The sequence below is a fragment of the Scardinius erythrophthalmus genome (genome assembly GCF_964197995.2).
Source record: "Scardinius erythrophthalmus genome assembly, chromosome: 21".
Lineage (NCBI taxonomy): Eukaryota > Metazoa > Chordata > Actinopteri > Cypriniformes > Leuciscidae > Scardinius > Scardinius erythrophthalmus.
The window spans coordinates 19,130,087-19,149,089 of NC_138241.1; the positions used below are offsets into that span (position 1 = coordinate 19,130,087).

Below are 19,003 nucleotides of genomic sequence, written 5' to 3' on the forward strand. Positions count from 1 at the left end.
GTATAATTACTCCTACTACTATTATTTATTTTCATTAACATTAATAGACCTGAAGGTAAGGTATAGCCTTTATTAAAGAACATTTATATTATGTTTAAAGAGAGAATGACCACTTGTGGATAATTTATTAAAACATTTGTCTAATTGGTCAAGTATGTAAACTCACATCTTTATGGGTAGTTCCAGCCTTTATTTATCTATCTAGGCCTAGAAACCCATGTTTCTAGTCAAATCCATGTTTTAGAACTACAAACTGAACAGCTTTATTTAGGCACAAAACATAAACCACAAACCAAATAAGATCACTCATTTAATTTAGCATCATAATGAATAAATCCAGCATTTATAACAGTGATCAACACATTTTTTTTTTTTTTTGTGGAAAATTAAATATACTTGAGACATTTACACTTTATGGTAAACACAAAGGGGTAATATATTCTAAATACAATATATCAACTGTTTCTCCACATGTTTGTCCTCATTTCTTCATTTACTTGGGGCACAGTTTGTGTATTATTGAGGCAAGGTCTGTCAGGAACACTGGTGGCAGGCCACACAATGATAGTGAGGGAAACTGCCTGAGGATTGAGTTCAGGTATCGAAATACAACATCTAGATAAAACTGTTACATTTACATTGGATAATAAAATCTCACACTATAAATCAAATACAGTTGCAATATGTTCCCTGAGTATATAAATCACACACTATAAATCAAATACAGTTGCAATATATGTTCCCTGAATATATACATATTCTATATTAAACTCTTGATTAAACATAATATAAATTGGAATGATCAAGGCATAATGGCTGGTTAACACTTCTAATTGCACATTATTCTCTTAAAAAAAAAGAAAAATAAAGGGCTAAAGTTTGAGGTTTAACCTTACAGTGCTGTCAGATTAGTACAGTACATAATATGTAGGTCATTTTGAGCACAGTAGCTTCTTTGTATTTATATTTCCAGCAATCCATTTAACTTAAACCATCTGTACAGATCAAGGTTCAAAATATTCTCAGAAGCAACCAAAAATAAATAAATAAAAATTAACTTGAGGGACCTAAAGAGATGGGACTTTTGATAATCATCAAATCATTTCAATTTTTCCTCTGCACCACTTGTTTCTATCCGTTTCCCCTTATGATATTTCTGTCCAATTCCATAGGGCACATGAGCAGCGATTGTCCCGAGCTCCTGGGCACCCTCGATGTGAAACATCTGATCATCAAAGAAGATGTGTGGCCTTATCTTATGAAGGAGAGGCCCCTTAGGAGCCCCAGCCAAAAAGAGGGCCTCGTCTACCTCCAACCCCCAGCTCCGTAGGGTCTTCAGGACGCGGGCCCCAGCGCTGGCAGCACTTCGAGCTGTGACCAAGTAAGTGCGAATTGGGCAGTTGATTCTTTGGTTTTTTGCATAGAACTTACGCTGGAGTTTCCCCAATGCTTCCAGGAAACATTTTAGGGGGCCCTAGGAGACAAATCAAGGATGAAAAGGACTTTACATGCACCAAACATGACAAGATGGATAAAATGTTAGAATCAGAATTAATAATGAACATTATTAGTCAACCAGTCTTAGTTTACCTGAGCAAGAGGCTTGTTCTCAAACTCTTTCTCATGCTTAAAAAAGGTGTCCAATCCATGTTCCTTCACGATAATCTCAGACTCGTCAGAAAACAAAACAGCATCCCCGTCGAAGGCTACCCGTAGTTGCGTGTCACTGAGCTCGTTCTCACTGTCACAGGTGAACATTGTGGCAGCTGCGATTCCTGTAGAAATGGCCATTTAACACAAATTTAGCTTCATGTTCAATTAATTTAAAGCAAGATTGTTTTTTTCTAAATTGAAATTAAAATCCCAGTTATATCACAATGCATTCATTTTTTTTTATTTTTTTTATTATTTTTTTTTATATACCTTCTTCGATAGCTTCCTGTACCTTCTGTGAATCTTTGGACAGGTAGAGGTTGGTCATGTAGGCCTTTAGGTAACCAATCGGACTCTCTCCACCTGTCATGCAAAATCTCTCTATATTTAGATCTGGAGAGAGAGAGAAGAGAATTCATGTAATTGTTGTTTGTACAGTATGCAGTGAATATGCTTTTTTTTTGAATCAGTAAATATGTTTTTTTCCCTGTCAGGTGTGAAAAAACATTATGTAAATCACTGGACAGTTTTTCCAGACAGGTCTTTAGCCAAATTCTGTTCTGTCTGCCTGCACTGACATATTTCCTGTTGCTCTAGGTCTGTGTAGAATAATATTTTAAAGAATATGAGGTTGATTATCACTATCAAAGGCTAAATTGTAGGCTAATATGTTGTTTGGTTGAATAGTAGCTTTAAACAATCCTGTATAGGACGTCTTAGTCTCTGTTTTCTTTCCATACCGTAGTGATTGATGCTGTTGATGAGACGAACTCCGACCTGGGCGTGGTTATTAGTCATCAGCACAATATCAAACAGCTCCTCGCTGTCTGGGTATAGTTCCCTCAAACGAGAATTTACGTTCATTAGTGCCTGTTGATTAGAAAAACATAGTAACTATTAAAGGTGTGGCTTTGGATGCCTAAGAATATCCACGCAAGTCAACAATACTGTGATTTATAGTTGTTTAGTGCAATAAAATGTGATGTAAAACCGTAAAGGAAAAGGACCTGCCCTGCAATTAAAAGGACCAAAGTCCCTCCATGAACAGAAATGATAGCACACGTTTATTTTCCATAATGCTGCTCTACATATTTTCCATGTCATTTACATGCTTGTCATTTTAATTTGTCTAATTTGCTAATATTGTGTCACATAATGTAAATTCTGGTCAATGTTGCTAATATAAATGTTTATTAGTTTACTAGGTTGCTAGTCTTAACTACTTTACTGATGTTTAATACATTTAATGTTGAAAAGAAGGACATTATGTGAAGCTCTTTGAGTTGTTTAGTAAAGTCATTAAGGCGTATGGCCCTCTTATTTATGTTTCTTTTTGTGGTTGAAATAAAGGAGTTAGATAAAAGGTAATTCAGTTAGATTTAGATTATCTAAAAGTATTATATTACTAAATACAGTTTTAGTCATGTCATTTGTAACCAATACCAAATTAAATTTCTGGAGTAATATACATAGGCCTAGGTGAACAGAGGTGTATTGCCAGGTGCTGTTATAAAGTGCGGTCCAATTATTAATGGCATCATGTTCCTGACGGTGCTGGCGAAGGTAAGGCGAGTGTTATGAAATCTAGTAGTATCAGTATGCATTGTTTTCAGTTGTTACCTTAACGAAAGGAAACGAGGCCCCTGGGGTAAAAAGCTGATCCTCCATCTCCAGCTGGTGCGCGACATACCTCTCCAGCCCCTCTTCTTCAAACACCTTCCTCTCCTTCACCATGTTAAACAGCGTGCGCGAGGACACCGCAATGGTCACTGCGCTGCTGGGTTTGGGCTGCAAACCAAAAGCAGATAAATGTTTACAACAGCTGTGGACGACAAACCTGCTCTATTCGGTCAGATATGTGCAGCGCTGCTGTCACTGGCGTGATGACACACCATCTACACTGCAGGAGAACTCGCTTTCAGTGTAGACGGCTTTCTTCGATTATAATATACGTGTTGTCTAGTTTTTCGCGTCGCTATCACTGTAGATCGGGTATCGGATGGGGGAGACGCTGCTGTCATTCGCAGCTTGTTTACACTAACAGTCGCTTACCGGACGGGGCTTCTTCGCTGTTTTCGCGTTGTCAAATAATGCTTTGACAGCTGCCCAGTCTTTTTCTTCGCTTTTGTCGGGGTTGGACTGTCCTCCTCTCTCAGTGTCTTCATGTTTGCTCATATTGTTGTTGTGGCAGGGACAGGGAGACTCGACTTGTTGTGTCCTGCGTCCCTTCTCGGCGGTAGTTGAGTTCCTCTCAGCATCAGCACGACGCAGTGACGTCACCAGCCCTGGTCAAGTGTCTCGCATAACGATCTTTTTATTTTATTTCTTTTTTCAGTCAATTTCAATCATAAAAACAAAATGAATAGGCTAAATAATAAAAAATAATAAGTGTCTTTGTAAATGCACTGCATACTAATTTCTTTTTTGGTTGCTGTTGGTAAAGCATTTACACTTAACACTTGTTTTGTTTTAGTTAGCTACATTTGAGATCCTTTATATATAATAAGCTATAGATTAGATGCTCATTCATCTAGACGATTCTGGAGCTATAATTGTGTTGAGATTATGTAGCCTATGTATTATTGTAGTGAACAATAACCTATATTTTGTATCTTATTTGCATCCGCGTCTTGGAAAAAAAAATGTTCAGCTTAATTTACATGCATAAGATAAATATACCTGCATTACGTAGTTGACACTTGTCTGGTTTTATTGTGTTCGTTAAAATGCTATTCTCAAATATGGTAGTGTTTAGTTTCAATTTGGAGGACCATAATTTGGAGGACCATCATATTGAAGTAATTTGTTGTTTGGAGTAAATCAGAAGATTCTGGTATTATTTTATCAGTCAGTTTTAGGTAGTTTGTTAAATTATGGGATGCAAGCTTGGTATGGCAATCTTTCAGTCCAATCAAAATTACAGCTTGCACGTCTTGTTCAAACTGCATTCAGTCCTGTTAATGATAATAGACAGTCATGGGTGTAAGAGAATATACATCACTTCAATTCATTTGAGGGTTTTTGTTTCTTAAGAATGCACAGACAAAAGTGAGTGATTCAAGTCAAAATGTTTTATTTCCAATGTATCAACTACTGCCATCAGGGAAGTGTTAGTTCCACTATGCAAAAATAACCATTACAAAAAAATAATTTATAGGCTACCTGTATCTATTAATATTTAAATAGTAAGATGTAGTAATTATTATGAATTCTTTTCAAAAAAGTTTTTTTTTCCCTTTAATGTTGTTGTCGTCTGTTGTATGTTGTGTACTATTGCAGCTTGAATCCAATACATTTCCTGAAAAGGACAACAAAGTATAATTCTAAACTCTCTAAAACTCTCCAGCACTCTTAAGTAATTTAGGAGCTGAGACCTATAGTCACAACACATATGAACCTTTATGAATTACACTTACCATTTGGTCTAGGAATAAGACTAAAATTATGTCATTCTTGGAGTTTGACACACTTGAGACTACATTTTTTTGCCAGGCTTTAAACATATGGCCCCATGGGGCAAAAATTTAGGTAATGATTTATTGATTAATTTCACCATTAAAACCTTAAAATCAGCTTTTGCCTTAATTTAATTTACACTTTAAACCTTAATATCAGAAATAATCACCAAATGTAAATCCAATTATAGAGGAAAGTATTGTGCTGCACCACCAGCTAGGCAGTGCATGTCACTCCTTTACTAATCAAATTCGGATTTATTCTCACTAATTTCTCACACCATAAGGTACATGAGCACCAATGACCCCGTATTGAAGGGCTCCCTCAACGTGTGGTGTCTGGTCATCAAAGAAAATGTGAGGATTGATTGCTTTCAGCACAGGCCCTTTATGGGCACCAGACAGAAAGAATGCCTCATTTATCTCCAGCTTTTCCAACAGAAGAGTCTTCAGGGCTCTTAATCCAGGACTTGTTGTGCCACGTGATGTTACCAAGTATGTACGAATTGGACTGTTTTGCAGATTGAACTTCTGCTGGAGATGTACCAATGCTTGAAAAAACTTGCTTAGTGGGCCCTGCAAAATAATTACACACAAACACATTATTGGCATTTTTAGACAGTTAATTAATTCTTACATTAAATTGTAGTGTGCTGAATGTTGAACTAAATGTTTCAACCTAATATCTATACAGTATATAGCATCTGTTGCTTTATACAATTGTAACTCTCAACTCACATGGTGTACAGTAGAAGTGCTTTCAATGTTAACAAACTTTCAGTAGAAAGTTCCTTTAAATATTACTTTAAATAACAAGGCTGTGTGACGTGTACCTTGTGAATGTAAAATATAACATGGGTTAACTGAGCCATCTGAGATTCAGCCGTAACATGTTAATTTCAGACCAACATTCTCACCAGTTTCAAAGCTTTGTCCTCGTTTTTACGTTCATTTTCAAAGAAACCTTCTAGCCCTTGGTCTTTGTAGACTCTCTCTGACTCGTCTGAAAACAGGACTCCATCACCATCAAAGGCCACACGTAACACTTCATCACTGTGCTCGTTGTAATCTCTCTGGAACATGGTGGCTGCACCGTATTCTGAAAAACATTGCAATCACCATTTAAAAGTGTTACTACACTACAAGTACCTGCATGCAGCAAATGCCCACTTTCTCACTGCAGCACTGGATTTATGTAATGCTCTCTTTTGCCTCATTCCACAGATTTCCCCCCAAACTCAGCTTAGAAGATGCAGAAAAAGCCAGTCAAAAGGGCCGTACACACCGGGACGAATATTGATGGGCGTTATTCGCCAGCGTTTTTTGTGTTCACACCCAAGCGATTTTCGCTGACGATGAGCCGAGTGAACATGCAAATTCATTCCCTGACATTAGATGGCGCTTAATACCACTCCATAACAGTTCTCTTTTAGCTAAATTTTTGTAGTCGCTGTCGCGTTTGTCATATAGTTCTTTATGTTCCGACACCAACGAGACCAGCGGCTCTACATTCATCTTGCCTTGCATCTTCCTCGTCTTATTTCTTCCCGGCAGTGTAGACGCTACTCGTCGTATATCTTCTTCGCCGTTACGTATGTGTGCTCGGCAAGACCGTTTTGTGTTTGAGCGCCCCCAATTTGTGTTTTACTGTAACTTCAGAAGCTCCAGACACGTGAGCAAAAGCGCCAATCTCATTGGTCGGATAGTTTTGGACGCGGCGCGTCAAACCAAAAAAACGAACCCGAGGCGTTTTTTAAAAAATGACGCTTTTACGCGTGGCGTTTTTCACGTCGGTGTGCACACTCACATTGGCGCCCTTTGTTTAGTCACGACTCACGAGGCGTTAAACGTCGGCGAATATCGCGTGCGAAATTCGTCCCGGTGTGTGAACAGGCCTTTAGACTGTTTACAAGGGGTGTTGGGGGTAACACATTACAAGTAACACAAGCTATGCAATCAGGTTACTTTTTTTAGTAATTCATTACTTTTAAAGTTACAACAAAATATCTGAGTTACTTTCAAATAAGTAACACAAGTTACTTTGCTTTTTCATTTGTTGACTGACACCTTCTGTCCACTTGTTGAGAGAAATCATGAGTAAGTGCAGAGGCGTTGTGTGATCATGATGGGATAAGTAGTTCTAGACTAAATGTGATCAGGCATATACTCATCTCACTTGCATAAAAACAGATTTAGTATTCCTCAAAATGAATAAAAACAGTGAAATGCAAACTCAAAATATTACAAACCTGAAGTAATTAAATATGTTAAATAACACAAATATACTCTATGTATTTAATCTAATTTTATTAACCACTTTATTAACCTTCTCAGGCGACCTATTTTTCTGCAGTCCAGAATGGCAGAACTGCTGAATGTTTTGAGCAGTGCCATCTAATGTGCTTTGCTGAATTTGCATTTCCTTCATTTTTCCATTAATTTCACTTCAGTGAGAAAGGGCCTTTACATTTGCCAAAAATAGAACTTTTGTTTTTGTTATTAAAAACAAACAATAAAGCCCAAGTGAGAAAAATTAACGCAAAAGTAATGTAATTGCTTTCCATAAAAGGTAACTAAGTAACACAATTAATTACTTTTTTAGGGAGTAAAGCTATATTGTAACACATTACTTTTAAAAGTAACTTTCCCCATCACTGGTTACAAGTACTTGCAAAAAATGTACAAAACAGAAGATATTGTTTGTAAATTCTTTAATATAACAGCGATATTGGTTATATATGTTGCTGTGAGTAATGGATGCCAACCTGTTTATAGTTGAAACTGCACTGACATAACTGAAGAAAAAAATAAATGAAAAAACTTGATGCATCACCTGCAGTGATGGCGTCTCTCACATCCTGTGGGTTTGTGGACAGGTAGAGAACAGGCTTGATCTCATTAAGATGATCAAGGAGGGTTTTTTCACCAGTAATTTCAACTCTGTCAATTTTCAGATCTGGACAGACAGCATCACAACATTGTGTTTAGTAAAATAACATGACATCTTATTTTATTTATGTTGATACTGAAATTAGGTGCTTTAGGGTCTGCAGTAAGGGATAGTTCATAAAAAAGAACATTCATCATTTAATCAAAATGTCATTCTTTTTTTTTTTTTTTGCATGGACCACAACAAAAAGTTTTGCAGAATATTCACTCTATTGTTTACTGTGTAATGAAAGCAGACATGTAGTCAATCTGACTGGTGCTTCACTTTACAGTAAAGGTCCTTGCACACTGAGTCCAAAATTCGCGTCAGAAATTTCACACGTTAAAAAATAAATACGACCTCACATTGCCGTGCCTCCGAAACATTCGTCCGTCATAAAAAAATTAGGATCTGGTTCGATTTTCTGTGTTTTTCGCATCCCTAGCAAGCATTTTGAATGGTGTTTTGACAATTCAGAGTACCGAATGACGAATACGAAAAAACTCATGTGAAAATTTCGGACTCAGTGTGCAAGGACCCCCTTAAGTGTTATTAATAGCCATGTGATATTTGCGAATGGCAGGCTAAAATGCGAATAGCAGGCTGAAATGCTGTTTCTAGTTTCACTGCATATGGGAAAGAGCATTCTTCAGAGAAACACTCCTTTACACTTACTGTTGTTTTTTATGTTCTTGTTCAGGTGATTCATGTCCTGACTGTCGGCAAGTATCACCACTATTACACACGGCTCTTTAATGGCTGGGTGCAGCTCAGTCAAACGTTGATTCACCATTGTAAGAGCCTAGTGCAGAATAATCAAAATACACTAAATACTAACAACCATGTCAAATTAAACAAATTACTTAATCTTTGGGGATTCTTGCTAATTATAATCAAGTTAAAGTACTAAATTCTCCGTGAAAATATATGCACAAAACTTCTAGGCTACTCTGCTAAATGTTTAATATTAGTGCATTCCAAAAGACCTTTTCATTTCCCAACTGGGTTTACAGGTAAAAGTAAATGCATTATTGATTAACACAGAGAAAAATCTGTTAATATAGAGGAAATACATTTTCACTGAAATTCATACCTTGACAAATGGAAAAGCAACTCCTTCAGAGTAGATATCCCCTGTCTTATGTCTGAATAATGCACATGATGACACTGCAATGGTGAATGATGTCACTGAAAAACAAACATACAGAAAGGTTAAAGAAGGGCCAAAAATATTTAACCAATGCTTAATAGATTTAGATAATCTAAAATAGATTTTAGATAATGAGACAACCATATTTTTCTTAGATGTAAGGAAACTTGAACATACTTGTAAACTCAGAGTTTGTTGTAATTTTGTGTTTCCTGCTTTCAGTGCTTGATCGACGTTTTCTCTTTGTGTAGACAACAAAACTATTATTCCATGCTCTAAATTAGTAGTTATTTCATAAAAGCTTTACTTTTGGTAGGTCAGAACTATTCACGTAATCCTCAATTTCTTTAAGGATATGTTACTGATTTTCCTCAAGTTAAAGAATAAACATTGATCTTGTACAAGAAATAGACTTGAACACCTGAAAGCATTCAAACAAATAAAATGTTTAAAAAAACAGGCACAAATGTGAAATTTGAGTGACAGATATTAGAAAAGCTTACCTTTGAATTGCTCATTATTTGGTGTTTAACTCACACATCTGTATTTATACAGTGGAACAATGCTTCTAAATATTCACACAGTAGGCGTTTCGTTAAAAGAATTCACGTTTGGTCGGTTTAGTTAATCTTGTTTTACAAGATTACATTACTTGCAATGTCCTTTAATTGTGCTACAACAATTATTCTTACTGCTTGTTTTCTTTTTTCACTTTTTAGTAAAAAGACACCGGTAACACTTTACAATAAGATTTCACTAGTTAACTGTTTTAGGTAACATGAACTAAGAATGAACAATACTTATTATTAATCTTAATAATATTAATCTTAATGTTCATTTCAACATCTACTAATATACAGTATTATCAAGATCAAAAGTTGTGTTTTTTAACATGAATACACTGTGAACTAACATGAACATACAATAAACAACTGCATTTGTATTAACTAATATTAAAGATTAATAAGTACTGTAAAAGTGTAATGTAATGCTATTAATTTTAGTTAATAAATTAACCAATGTTAAAAATGAGACCTTATTGTAAATGTTATCAAAACATTTTAACTTATGTGAGCCTAAAACTATCCAGCCCAGCACATCACTGTTCAGCTACAGTATATACTGTATGCTTGACATGACTTCATGAATTAATGTTAAAAATGTATTCCTTGATTTTGCTTTAACCTGCTTTAGAATGCATAAATGTAACCCAAGTTCTTCTTTTCTGAGCATGCTGTGAATGTCCAAAATGTATCTGGTCAATTTATTAAAGGTATAGCGGAGGATCTTTCCAAATTTTAGATAAGACCCACCCTCTCCACTTTTTGAAAAGTTCATTCACCAGAATGATTGACAATTAGGAGGACCAATAGTTTAGGTTACCCACCAGGAAGTAAAACATCCTCCGCTATACCTTTAATTATTTTATTAATTACAAAATACAAATTATTTGATGATAATTGTTTTGCCACAACAGCAGTTGATGCTTTAAATTCACACCCGTGCTTGAGGGCTGTAGAATGGTATGCAGAAAACTAAATGCATGCCAAGGTGGCTTGTGTATGGAAGTACTAGAAGTGCGTCAGATTGCATATTTGTGTGAGTGCTTTGTTCTGCTGGCAGCTGATAATGACAAGTTTTAAAACTTGTAAATCATGTTGTATAACACTAACATTAACACTTTTTACACCTAGAAGTACACCTAGAAGTAGGGATGACAAGAGATGGTTGAAACATCTTGTTGCTTTAATGTCTGGAGTGGACCTCGGTTTAAAACAACAAAACAAAACAAAACTAGGCTATATTGTATCCCTAAAGTGAAAATGTTATCCCTAAAGTGAAAATGTTATCCCTAAACTGAAACAGAAACTCTTTTTGATGAGAATTTTTTTAAAGGTCTTTTAAATCTTCTATTTACAGTATAGCATATCTGTAAAATTGTACAATATATTATAGTAGTGTTGTCAAAAGACCCGGTACTTCGGTACCAAGTCGGTACTATTTTTTTTTAAACGTCACGGTACCAGGTTTTCTCAAACCCGGTACTTGATGCGCGTGCATGCCCGAAGCGCGTGCGGTTGCGTCCTCTTTATAAAAGCGCTGATGCCGATCGGCGGTGCTGCTGCTGTTGTGGTGCTGATGTTTTTGCGCGTGCAAGATACGTTATTTCAAATGGCGCGCGGCAAGCGCGCTCATAATAGAAGCGGCGCGCTCGTTTTTCCATGTGCGCCTGTGTTCATGAATGCATAGCAACGACAGACGCCACAGGAGTACAAACGCTTGTGCGATCTGCGCTCTCCATGACGACGAGGAACTCTTAGCAGGTTTAAAAAGCCCTTTAAAAGTTAAATATGAATGCAGTTTTGGATTAAATAAAAGTATAGTCAAGTCAAATAAAACATATATTGTATCTCCTGTATAGTTTGGTAATGCTACAATAAGATACCATTCATTAACATTACTTAATGTGTTATCTAACATAACACATTGAGTGAACAATATATTTTTACAACATTAATTAATGTTTGTGAATGTTATTTAATACAAAAACTTGATTGGTCATGTTTGTTCACTTCATTCATTGTGCATTAAATAATGTTAACAGAAATAATGTTAACTTTTGATTTTAAAAATGTATTTTAAAATTAACCCCTAAAGGAGAATAATTGCGACAGTATATAACTATTGTTTTTTTGTTAGGTCATTTTATCTAATGTTATCTAACAAATGGAATCTTGTTTTAAAGTGTTTTTAATACTACAGTTTCCATCTTTGTAACTGTGATATACACTTTAATATAATTATGTAAATTTAATCTAAATTAAGCTTTGGTACCGAAATTGGTACCGAGAACCGTGGATTTTCACTGGTATCGGTACCGAATACTGAAATTTTGGTACCGTGACAACACTATATTATAGTGTTTTTTGCTAAACCATGCAACTGTAATTAATGTAGTTTGTGGTTCAAACAATGACATTCCTAATGTATAATAAACAAGGTGTGCCTTATTTTTCCACATAAGGAGGAAATTATTTTGTTTAATGTGGTGACGAAGCACATTCTTCAGCATGTCCTTTGTGTAGTTCTCATTACATAAGTTGCCAGCTGATGCTGAGAATATTTGTGAGACTTGTCTGTTTAAACTGGTTTGTATATTGTGTACCACTCACATTGTTCTTTGTGGTAAAGCAAGCATTATTGATAAGTCAAAGATAGAAAATGCCTGTTGGTCATTGATTATTTTTTACCATCACTGTTAGACATTTTATTGTATTTTTGCAGTAACTTACTCGCAGTTACTGTCATTTTTTACATACATTATACAATACATTATTTTATTATTTATATTTGACATGAATGCTATTGAATTTAATAAATTCCAAAAAAAACAGTGACTTGAGTCCATGTTCATCATATATTTTTTATTCACTGTTAAAATCAATTACATCCATATTATTTATTGTGATGCAACATAAAAAAAAAATAGAGAACTGAATTCATAAATCAAAGCAGAGATCATGACAATGCGCAAAAAAACAACCATGAACAAAACATCCCAGCTGGTCTTGGCTGGCCTCCATACTGGTTAACCACTGATCTGAAACAAAACAGGGAAAATGTGTGAGAAATGAGTTTATTTCATCTAAATTTCTTCATATAGATAGACTAAGTAACAACTGTGGCAACAGCAGTTATTCCCAGTCGAGTACTGTTTAAATAGTATAGCTTTATTGCACATCCTTGTTAGGGAACTCCATTAGTTGCCTGACTGTACAATTACGTTAAAGGGATACTCCACCGTTTTTTCATATTAAACTATGTTATTCCCTTAACTAAGATGAATTGATACATACCTCTCTCGTCTCAGTGCGTGCACTAAATCGCTCTGTCTTGTGGCGAAACTTTGTTAGCGCTTAGCCCAGTTCATTCAATACGGGCCAAGCAGAGAAGCTACCAAACACCTCCACGTTTTCCCTATTTAAATACAGTTACTCGCGTAGTGTAACTCGACCTAGGACGGTGACACAAAACAAAACGTTGCGCTTTTCTAAGCGTGTAAAATGGATAACTATATTGTATGGCGGAATACCATAGCAAGTGCTTGGAAGCACTTCAACTTGGGCGCAGTAATATCAGGAGGAGAGGGAGCGGGGGCCGGTGAGAGGATTTTTCACAAGTGAAGATATTACTGCACCGAAGTCGAAGTGCTTCCACAACACATTGACATGGATTTAACATTTCAGAAAGCAACAAGTGAAAATAAAATGTAAATCATCTCTTCGGTGACTGTTCAGTTGCATTTTAAGACCTTTGAAACATGGATTTAAGACATTTTAATGGTAATCAAGGCCTTATGTTTTCATTAACAAATTTAAGACATTAAGACTTTTTAAGGATCCATGGACACTCTGAGCACAGTAGGGACAGGGCTGGACTGGGACAAAAAATTGGCCCTGGAATTTTGGCCCAGACCGGCCCACTACATATGATCATAAACTAGGGCTGCACGTTTTCAAGTTTTTCATTAACCGTTAACCGAGGCCCTTAGCGGTTAATACTCGGTTAACCATAGTGTGCGCGCCGCAACCCCGAGATAGGCAAAATTTGCGGGTGGGACATGTCCCCACCACTATTTTCTAAGGTCGATATTGTCACCACTTTTGAAACATCTCGCGGCATGAATACCAATACAAATAAACAAAACATCTTCAGTTAACTAGCAGAGCATTCATTTCGTTCGTTTTTTTTTTTTTTTTAGGCGATCTAGCGCTGAAATGTTTTGTTTTTTAAATCAAGTGATCAAAGTGCTCGTTGCCGCTGCGATCGAGAAGGGGCTTGTAAAACGTGCTGAGGTATTATTAATTCGTGGCCACAACAATTCACCTGATACTGATAAATATTCACCAATTCACAAAAAAAAAAGGAATAAAAAGCTGTAGTCGGCCTTCACTGAAGAGCTATCTTCACAGGGACGAAAAACAGTTTAATAATTATTATTAATTCGTGGCCACGAAATAATTCACCTGAATATTCACCAATTCACAAAATATAGGTCTTTAGCATTCACTAATTAATAGTATCAAACTGTTTTTGGCCACGTTAAATCAAAATGAGGGAGGGAAATAGTTCAACGTGTCCACGATTTATTAAAACGAGGGAACAAATAAGTCGTCGTAACAACTAATTATTTAGATCAGTGGACAGGGCGCATAAGAACAAACAGTGAGAGAGCCCCGGCCGCGCGCGCGCGCACTCTCACCGCCTTCAAACAACACGAGCGCTGTATTGCTCTCTCTCCCTCGCGCATATCAACACAGTAAAAGGTCGGAAGACCGATTGTGTTTTATAGATTAGTAGTTTGTTCATATAAAGTGTTTGATTAGCAAGTACATGTTTAGGAAATGCATAATACAAATTGTATGGGTTAATGTAACGGTAAACGGACTCTGCGGGTAAAACTGTTGTGATGAAACTGCGCATGCGCGGGGTAAAACTGCTGGTGTAAAGCTGTGGCTCTGCGGCTCTGCAGACAGATATTATTGTGCTGCGATCAGTGGCGCGGATACTGACTGACTATATTTGTTTCTGGCTCGCGCACAGCCTTCATTCTCGGACGCGCGCTTTCTTTGCCCGCTTCATATTAGAAAACTGGTCTAGCGGTCTCTGGCGGTGCAAAAATGTATTACAACTAAATTCAATGCACACCATTGACGCCACTTAACCGAGCAAAATGTTTCACTCGGTTACGCAATTTTTAACGGTTAATCGGTTAATCGGTTAACCATGGACACCCCTATCATAAACACAACCGATCTTTGCATGCCCTTGAATACCTTGTATACCAAATGTATACCAACTCCTATTCCTTAAAACCACTAATGCCATATAATGAGTGAGTAGGAATGAGTAAGAGTTAACAGATGAAATAACTACTAATTGTAAAATACAATTGAACTATACTCCACAGTGATGAACCCAAAACAAGCTATTTTTGGTAAACCTGTGGTGAGTGGACCTCTGTCCCTCTAGGGGGGTTATGCTCCCCCGTAAGAACATTTTGTGTTTTTTAATGTTAAATTCATCAATCTTGTGCACTTTGAGAGTTCAAAATTAAGACAAAGAGAGTGCAAATTGAACAAAGAAAAACTCAAAACTCTTTTAGCCGTGATATAGTGTCTGTCTACATTACACTACTACATAATAGTTATAATATAAATCCCATGGCAGTAATAGCCATATGTTGTAAAACAAATGCACTGAAAAATAAAATAAACTTTTATAATTCGTTTTGTACTAATTTCTATACTTGAAAGAGATAAACACATGATTTTTTATTTTGACGGAAACTGCTTCAAGCTTTTATTTTGGCGGAAAACATGGTTTACAAATGTGTCTCATTACAATACTAGTTAAATGCGTAATCGTCAAATATGCAGATGTGGAAATAATGCGTAACTGGGTAATGGATTCCTACACTCACAGCTAAGTGTTCTGAAAGTAGCCTAGTTCTGCCTACTGCATTTCTATACACTCACTCATATCTCTCCTTATCCTCCTCACTATCCTCATCATCCACTTGAAGGACCGGTTTCTTTTTTTCACGCTATTTCTCTGCACATTCCTTGCGTTTCTTTCTCCATCTCTCTGACTATTTTGACAGATACACACTGACACTGCACGCTCGCTCAGAGCCCAGAGGGGAAGGTGTTTAAAGATGTGATTGGACCAGCCCAGTGTCAATCAAGAAAAGAATCAATGGGCCGCTGATCTACGTGTTTCATGGTCCGGTCTGTGAAAAAATTAAAATAAAAAACTTAAGCTGACTTTTTTTGTCCAATGCATTACACCAGCACAAAGATCCCAGCGCTGCCAATTAAAGGTGCTCTAAGGTTTAAACATGTATTTTTTTTTTTTTCTTATTTTTTTTTTTAAGTACGAGATGTATCGGCCCAAAAAGCACGTCGGCCCACCGGGAAAGTGCCCGGTCTGCCCGATGGCCAGTCCAGCCCTGAGTAGAGACAAATATTTAATGGAACTGCAAAGATTGTGTACGGGTGTTTGGTGTCTGACTGATTGTGATGGCCTGTCTGGGCCAATTTTTTTGTCCCAGTCCAGCCCTGCATAAGAAACCTTACCTAATTTGAAGTTTTCCACTCAAATTCAGTGAGCCTCTGGAGAAACGCTGATGGCTGTCACCTTTCTCTGGACAATACCTCTTGTGACTTGTGCCAATTTTGGCCGTGCACTTGGTGCCCTCTTCAGGGTTGATCCTTACCAAGAATCTTAAAACAAACACAGGTCTTAAATTTTAATATTAACACATACAGTAGTCATCTTTAAAAGCTGCCCTTTATTTTTCTCAATATAAATAATATAAGAAAAAATATGTAATTTTTCCCCATGAAAACAAGCACTAACTTTGTTTATGCAGTGAACCAAACACCCACCCACCCACGCACGCATGCAAGGGATAATCCATGGCTAGATGTGCATTAATCGATTTTAAAGCACGTCGAGGAGGCAAAGAACCACCCGAAACAAAGTGGTGGTTGCCTCCGCAAAGTGCATTAAAATCATTTAATGCACAACCATGGATTATCCCACTTATATGCATGGTCATTTGCCAGCACTGACAACTTAAAACTGTTGTTGATGTTTGCAGCGCAATGTTTGACTGGAAGGGTCAAATTGACTGTTAATTTTGTCAGTTACGGCTCGTTAGATCCAGCACTTTAAATCATACACAGAGATAAAGTAGTGTGTAAGATTCACTTTTATTCAAGTAATAAATTAATAGAATAGTTATTGTTTTTGATAACAAAAAAGTTAGTATTTTAATTATTAAGGTTATGACACCAAAATTTTAGATACCAGTTAAACGCGTGGTTGATTATGATTTCACTTTTCTAACTTTAGTTAGTGTGTAATGTTGCTGTTTGAGCATAAACAACATCTGCAAAGTTACAACACTCAAAGTTCAAAGCAAATGAAGATATTTGCTTTTAAAGAAATTGTTTTATAAGGACTACAACAAACGACTGATAGGGACTACACACGCTTCCTCCCGAGTTAGTGACATCACAAACCCTAAAATTTACATAACCCCCCCCCCCCCCGGAATACGATTTATAGATTATCATGACAGAATATGCTAATCAATGACTAGAAGATACTGAACTCTCCATGAGAGGCTGGATACAAACTGGAGCTGGATACAAACTGGGACTAGCGTCCCGAGTTAACAACAAGAAAGCAGATGTGAAATAATTAGCATAGCTGCTGTTCATAATATTAATGCATTTGATCCGATTTAACTGTAGTATAAAAGGTAAGTATTATGTGAATGCTTGGCTAAAGAGATGCGTCTTTAATCTAGTTTTAAACTGTATCTATCGCCCTACAATCAATTACACTGGAGCTAAACCATTTAGGGCTTTATAGGTCAGTAGCAAGCGTGCCGCACAAGCCCTGAAAAGTGAAGCCAAAACGTCTCGATCGCCCCCCAGTGACTGGTCCTAGTATAGGTCATAAGTCCCGCCTCCCCCTGTTATTCAACGGGACGTGAGACCAACTAAACAATTAAATTACACTTCAAATATCTTTTTTCCAAATGCGGTTTCTTTCATTTGCTGTCGTTTTGATCACGCTGATGTAAGTTCAAGTGTCTGTTTCAAAAATAAGTTGTTTTTTAGTTAGTTACGTGATGCGGTGGTGTAACGTCATGATTGACAGCTGTGATTGACAGGTTCTCTGAGCAAAGTAGTCACTGAAGCACCAACGGACATTTTTTTCGGGATCTTCGGAGGACTGAGGAGATTGTATTTTATTTATTTTAACAAGCCTCTTGTCGTACTGCAATCAATTTTTAAAAAAGTGTGCAGAATCCACTCTCCCTGAGTGTATTCTGCGAGAGTGAGGGCGGAGCGCTGATTTCGCGGCCTTACTTCCTGCTCGCTACTGCGCAGGTCTGGTCCCGAGATCGCTACTGCGCAGACTCAAGTTCCAATATGTCAGCGCCATATCGGGACGCTGGCGGCTTCAGTTCTCATCAATGGAAGAGAGCGAAGGGGCGTCGTCCATATTTTTTTACAGTCTATGGTCAGTAGCAATACTTTGTAATTGATACGGAACTTAATAGGTAACCAATGTAGAGATGATAAAATTGGTGTTATATGATGATATTTTCTTGACCTAGTAAGAACTCTAGCGGCGGCATTTTGGACTAACTGTAGCTTGTTTATTGAGGATGCAGGACAACCAGCTAATAAAGCATTACAGTAATCTAGTCTCGAGGTCATGAATGCATGAACTAACTTTTCTGCATCAGAAACAGATAGCATGTTACGTAGCTTCGAAAGACAAGTTGCGGTCTAATATAACACCCAGGTCTTTTACTGTAGTAGATAAAATAACAGGACATCCTTCTAAATTAAAGTTGTATTGCAAGAGGTTTTGTGGGCAGTTTTTTGGACCAATAAGTAATACCTCCGTTTTATCTGAATTTAATTGGAGAAAATTACACGTCATCCAGTTTTTTATATCTTTAACACAGTCAATTTAGATAATTTAGCGTTTTCATCTGGTCGTGATGAAATATATAATTGAGTGTCATCAGCATAACAGTGGAAATTAATTCCATGTTTTCTTATAATATTACCAAGTGGCAACATATTGAGAATAGCAGAGGGCCTAACACAGATCCTTGCGGCACTCCATACTTTACTGACGTTATCTTCGATTTTTCCCCATTTAAACAGACAAAATGGTAGTGGTCTGATAAGTACGATCTAAACCAGTTTAATGCCTGTCCCT

The 19,003-nt window shown here is 36.9% G+C and overlaps 2 protein-coding genes and 1 long non-coding RNA gene across 3 annotated transcripts in view; 1 reads left to right on the plus strand and 2 right to left on the minus strand.

Moving 5' to 3' along the window:
- The window catches only part of LOC308681886, a 50,477-nt gene that overhangs the window by 875 nt on the left and 30,599 nt on the right, over positions 1-19,003 (plus strand). The window contains exon 2 of the long non-coding RNA XR_014029081.1: positions 1,173-1,381. This is a non-coding gene — a long non-coding RNA (uncharacterized lncRNA). The remainder of the gene's footprint in view (positions 1-1,172; positions 1,382-19,003) is intronic.
- On the minus strand, positions 173-3,938 carry nt5c1ba (5'-nucleotidase, cytosolic IB a). The gene is made up of 6 exons (XM_081351185.1): positions 3,706-3,938; positions 3,274-3,441; positions 2,394-2,523; positions 1,924-2,046; positions 1,591-1,775; positions 173-1,474 (listed from the first exon to the last, which is right to left on the minus strand). The coding sequence occupies exons 1-6, from the start codon at positions 3,826-3,828 to the stop codon at positions 1,100-1,102; spliced, it is 1,104 nt and encodes a 367-aa protein (XP_081207311.1). The 5' UTR covers positions 3,829-3,938; the 3' UTR covers positions 173-1,099.
- On the minus strand, positions 4,986-8,830 carry LOC308681654 (cytosolic 5'-nucleotidase 1A-like; the record flags this gene model as incomplete). The annotated part of the gene is made up of 5 exons (XM_081350736.1): positions 4,986-5,027; positions 5,388-5,684; positions 6,026-6,207; positions 7,942-8,064; positions 8,713-8,830. 5 exons carry the CDS (start codon positions 8,828-8,830, stop codon positions 4,986-4,988), a joined length of 762 nt encoding a protein of 253 aa, XP_081206862.1.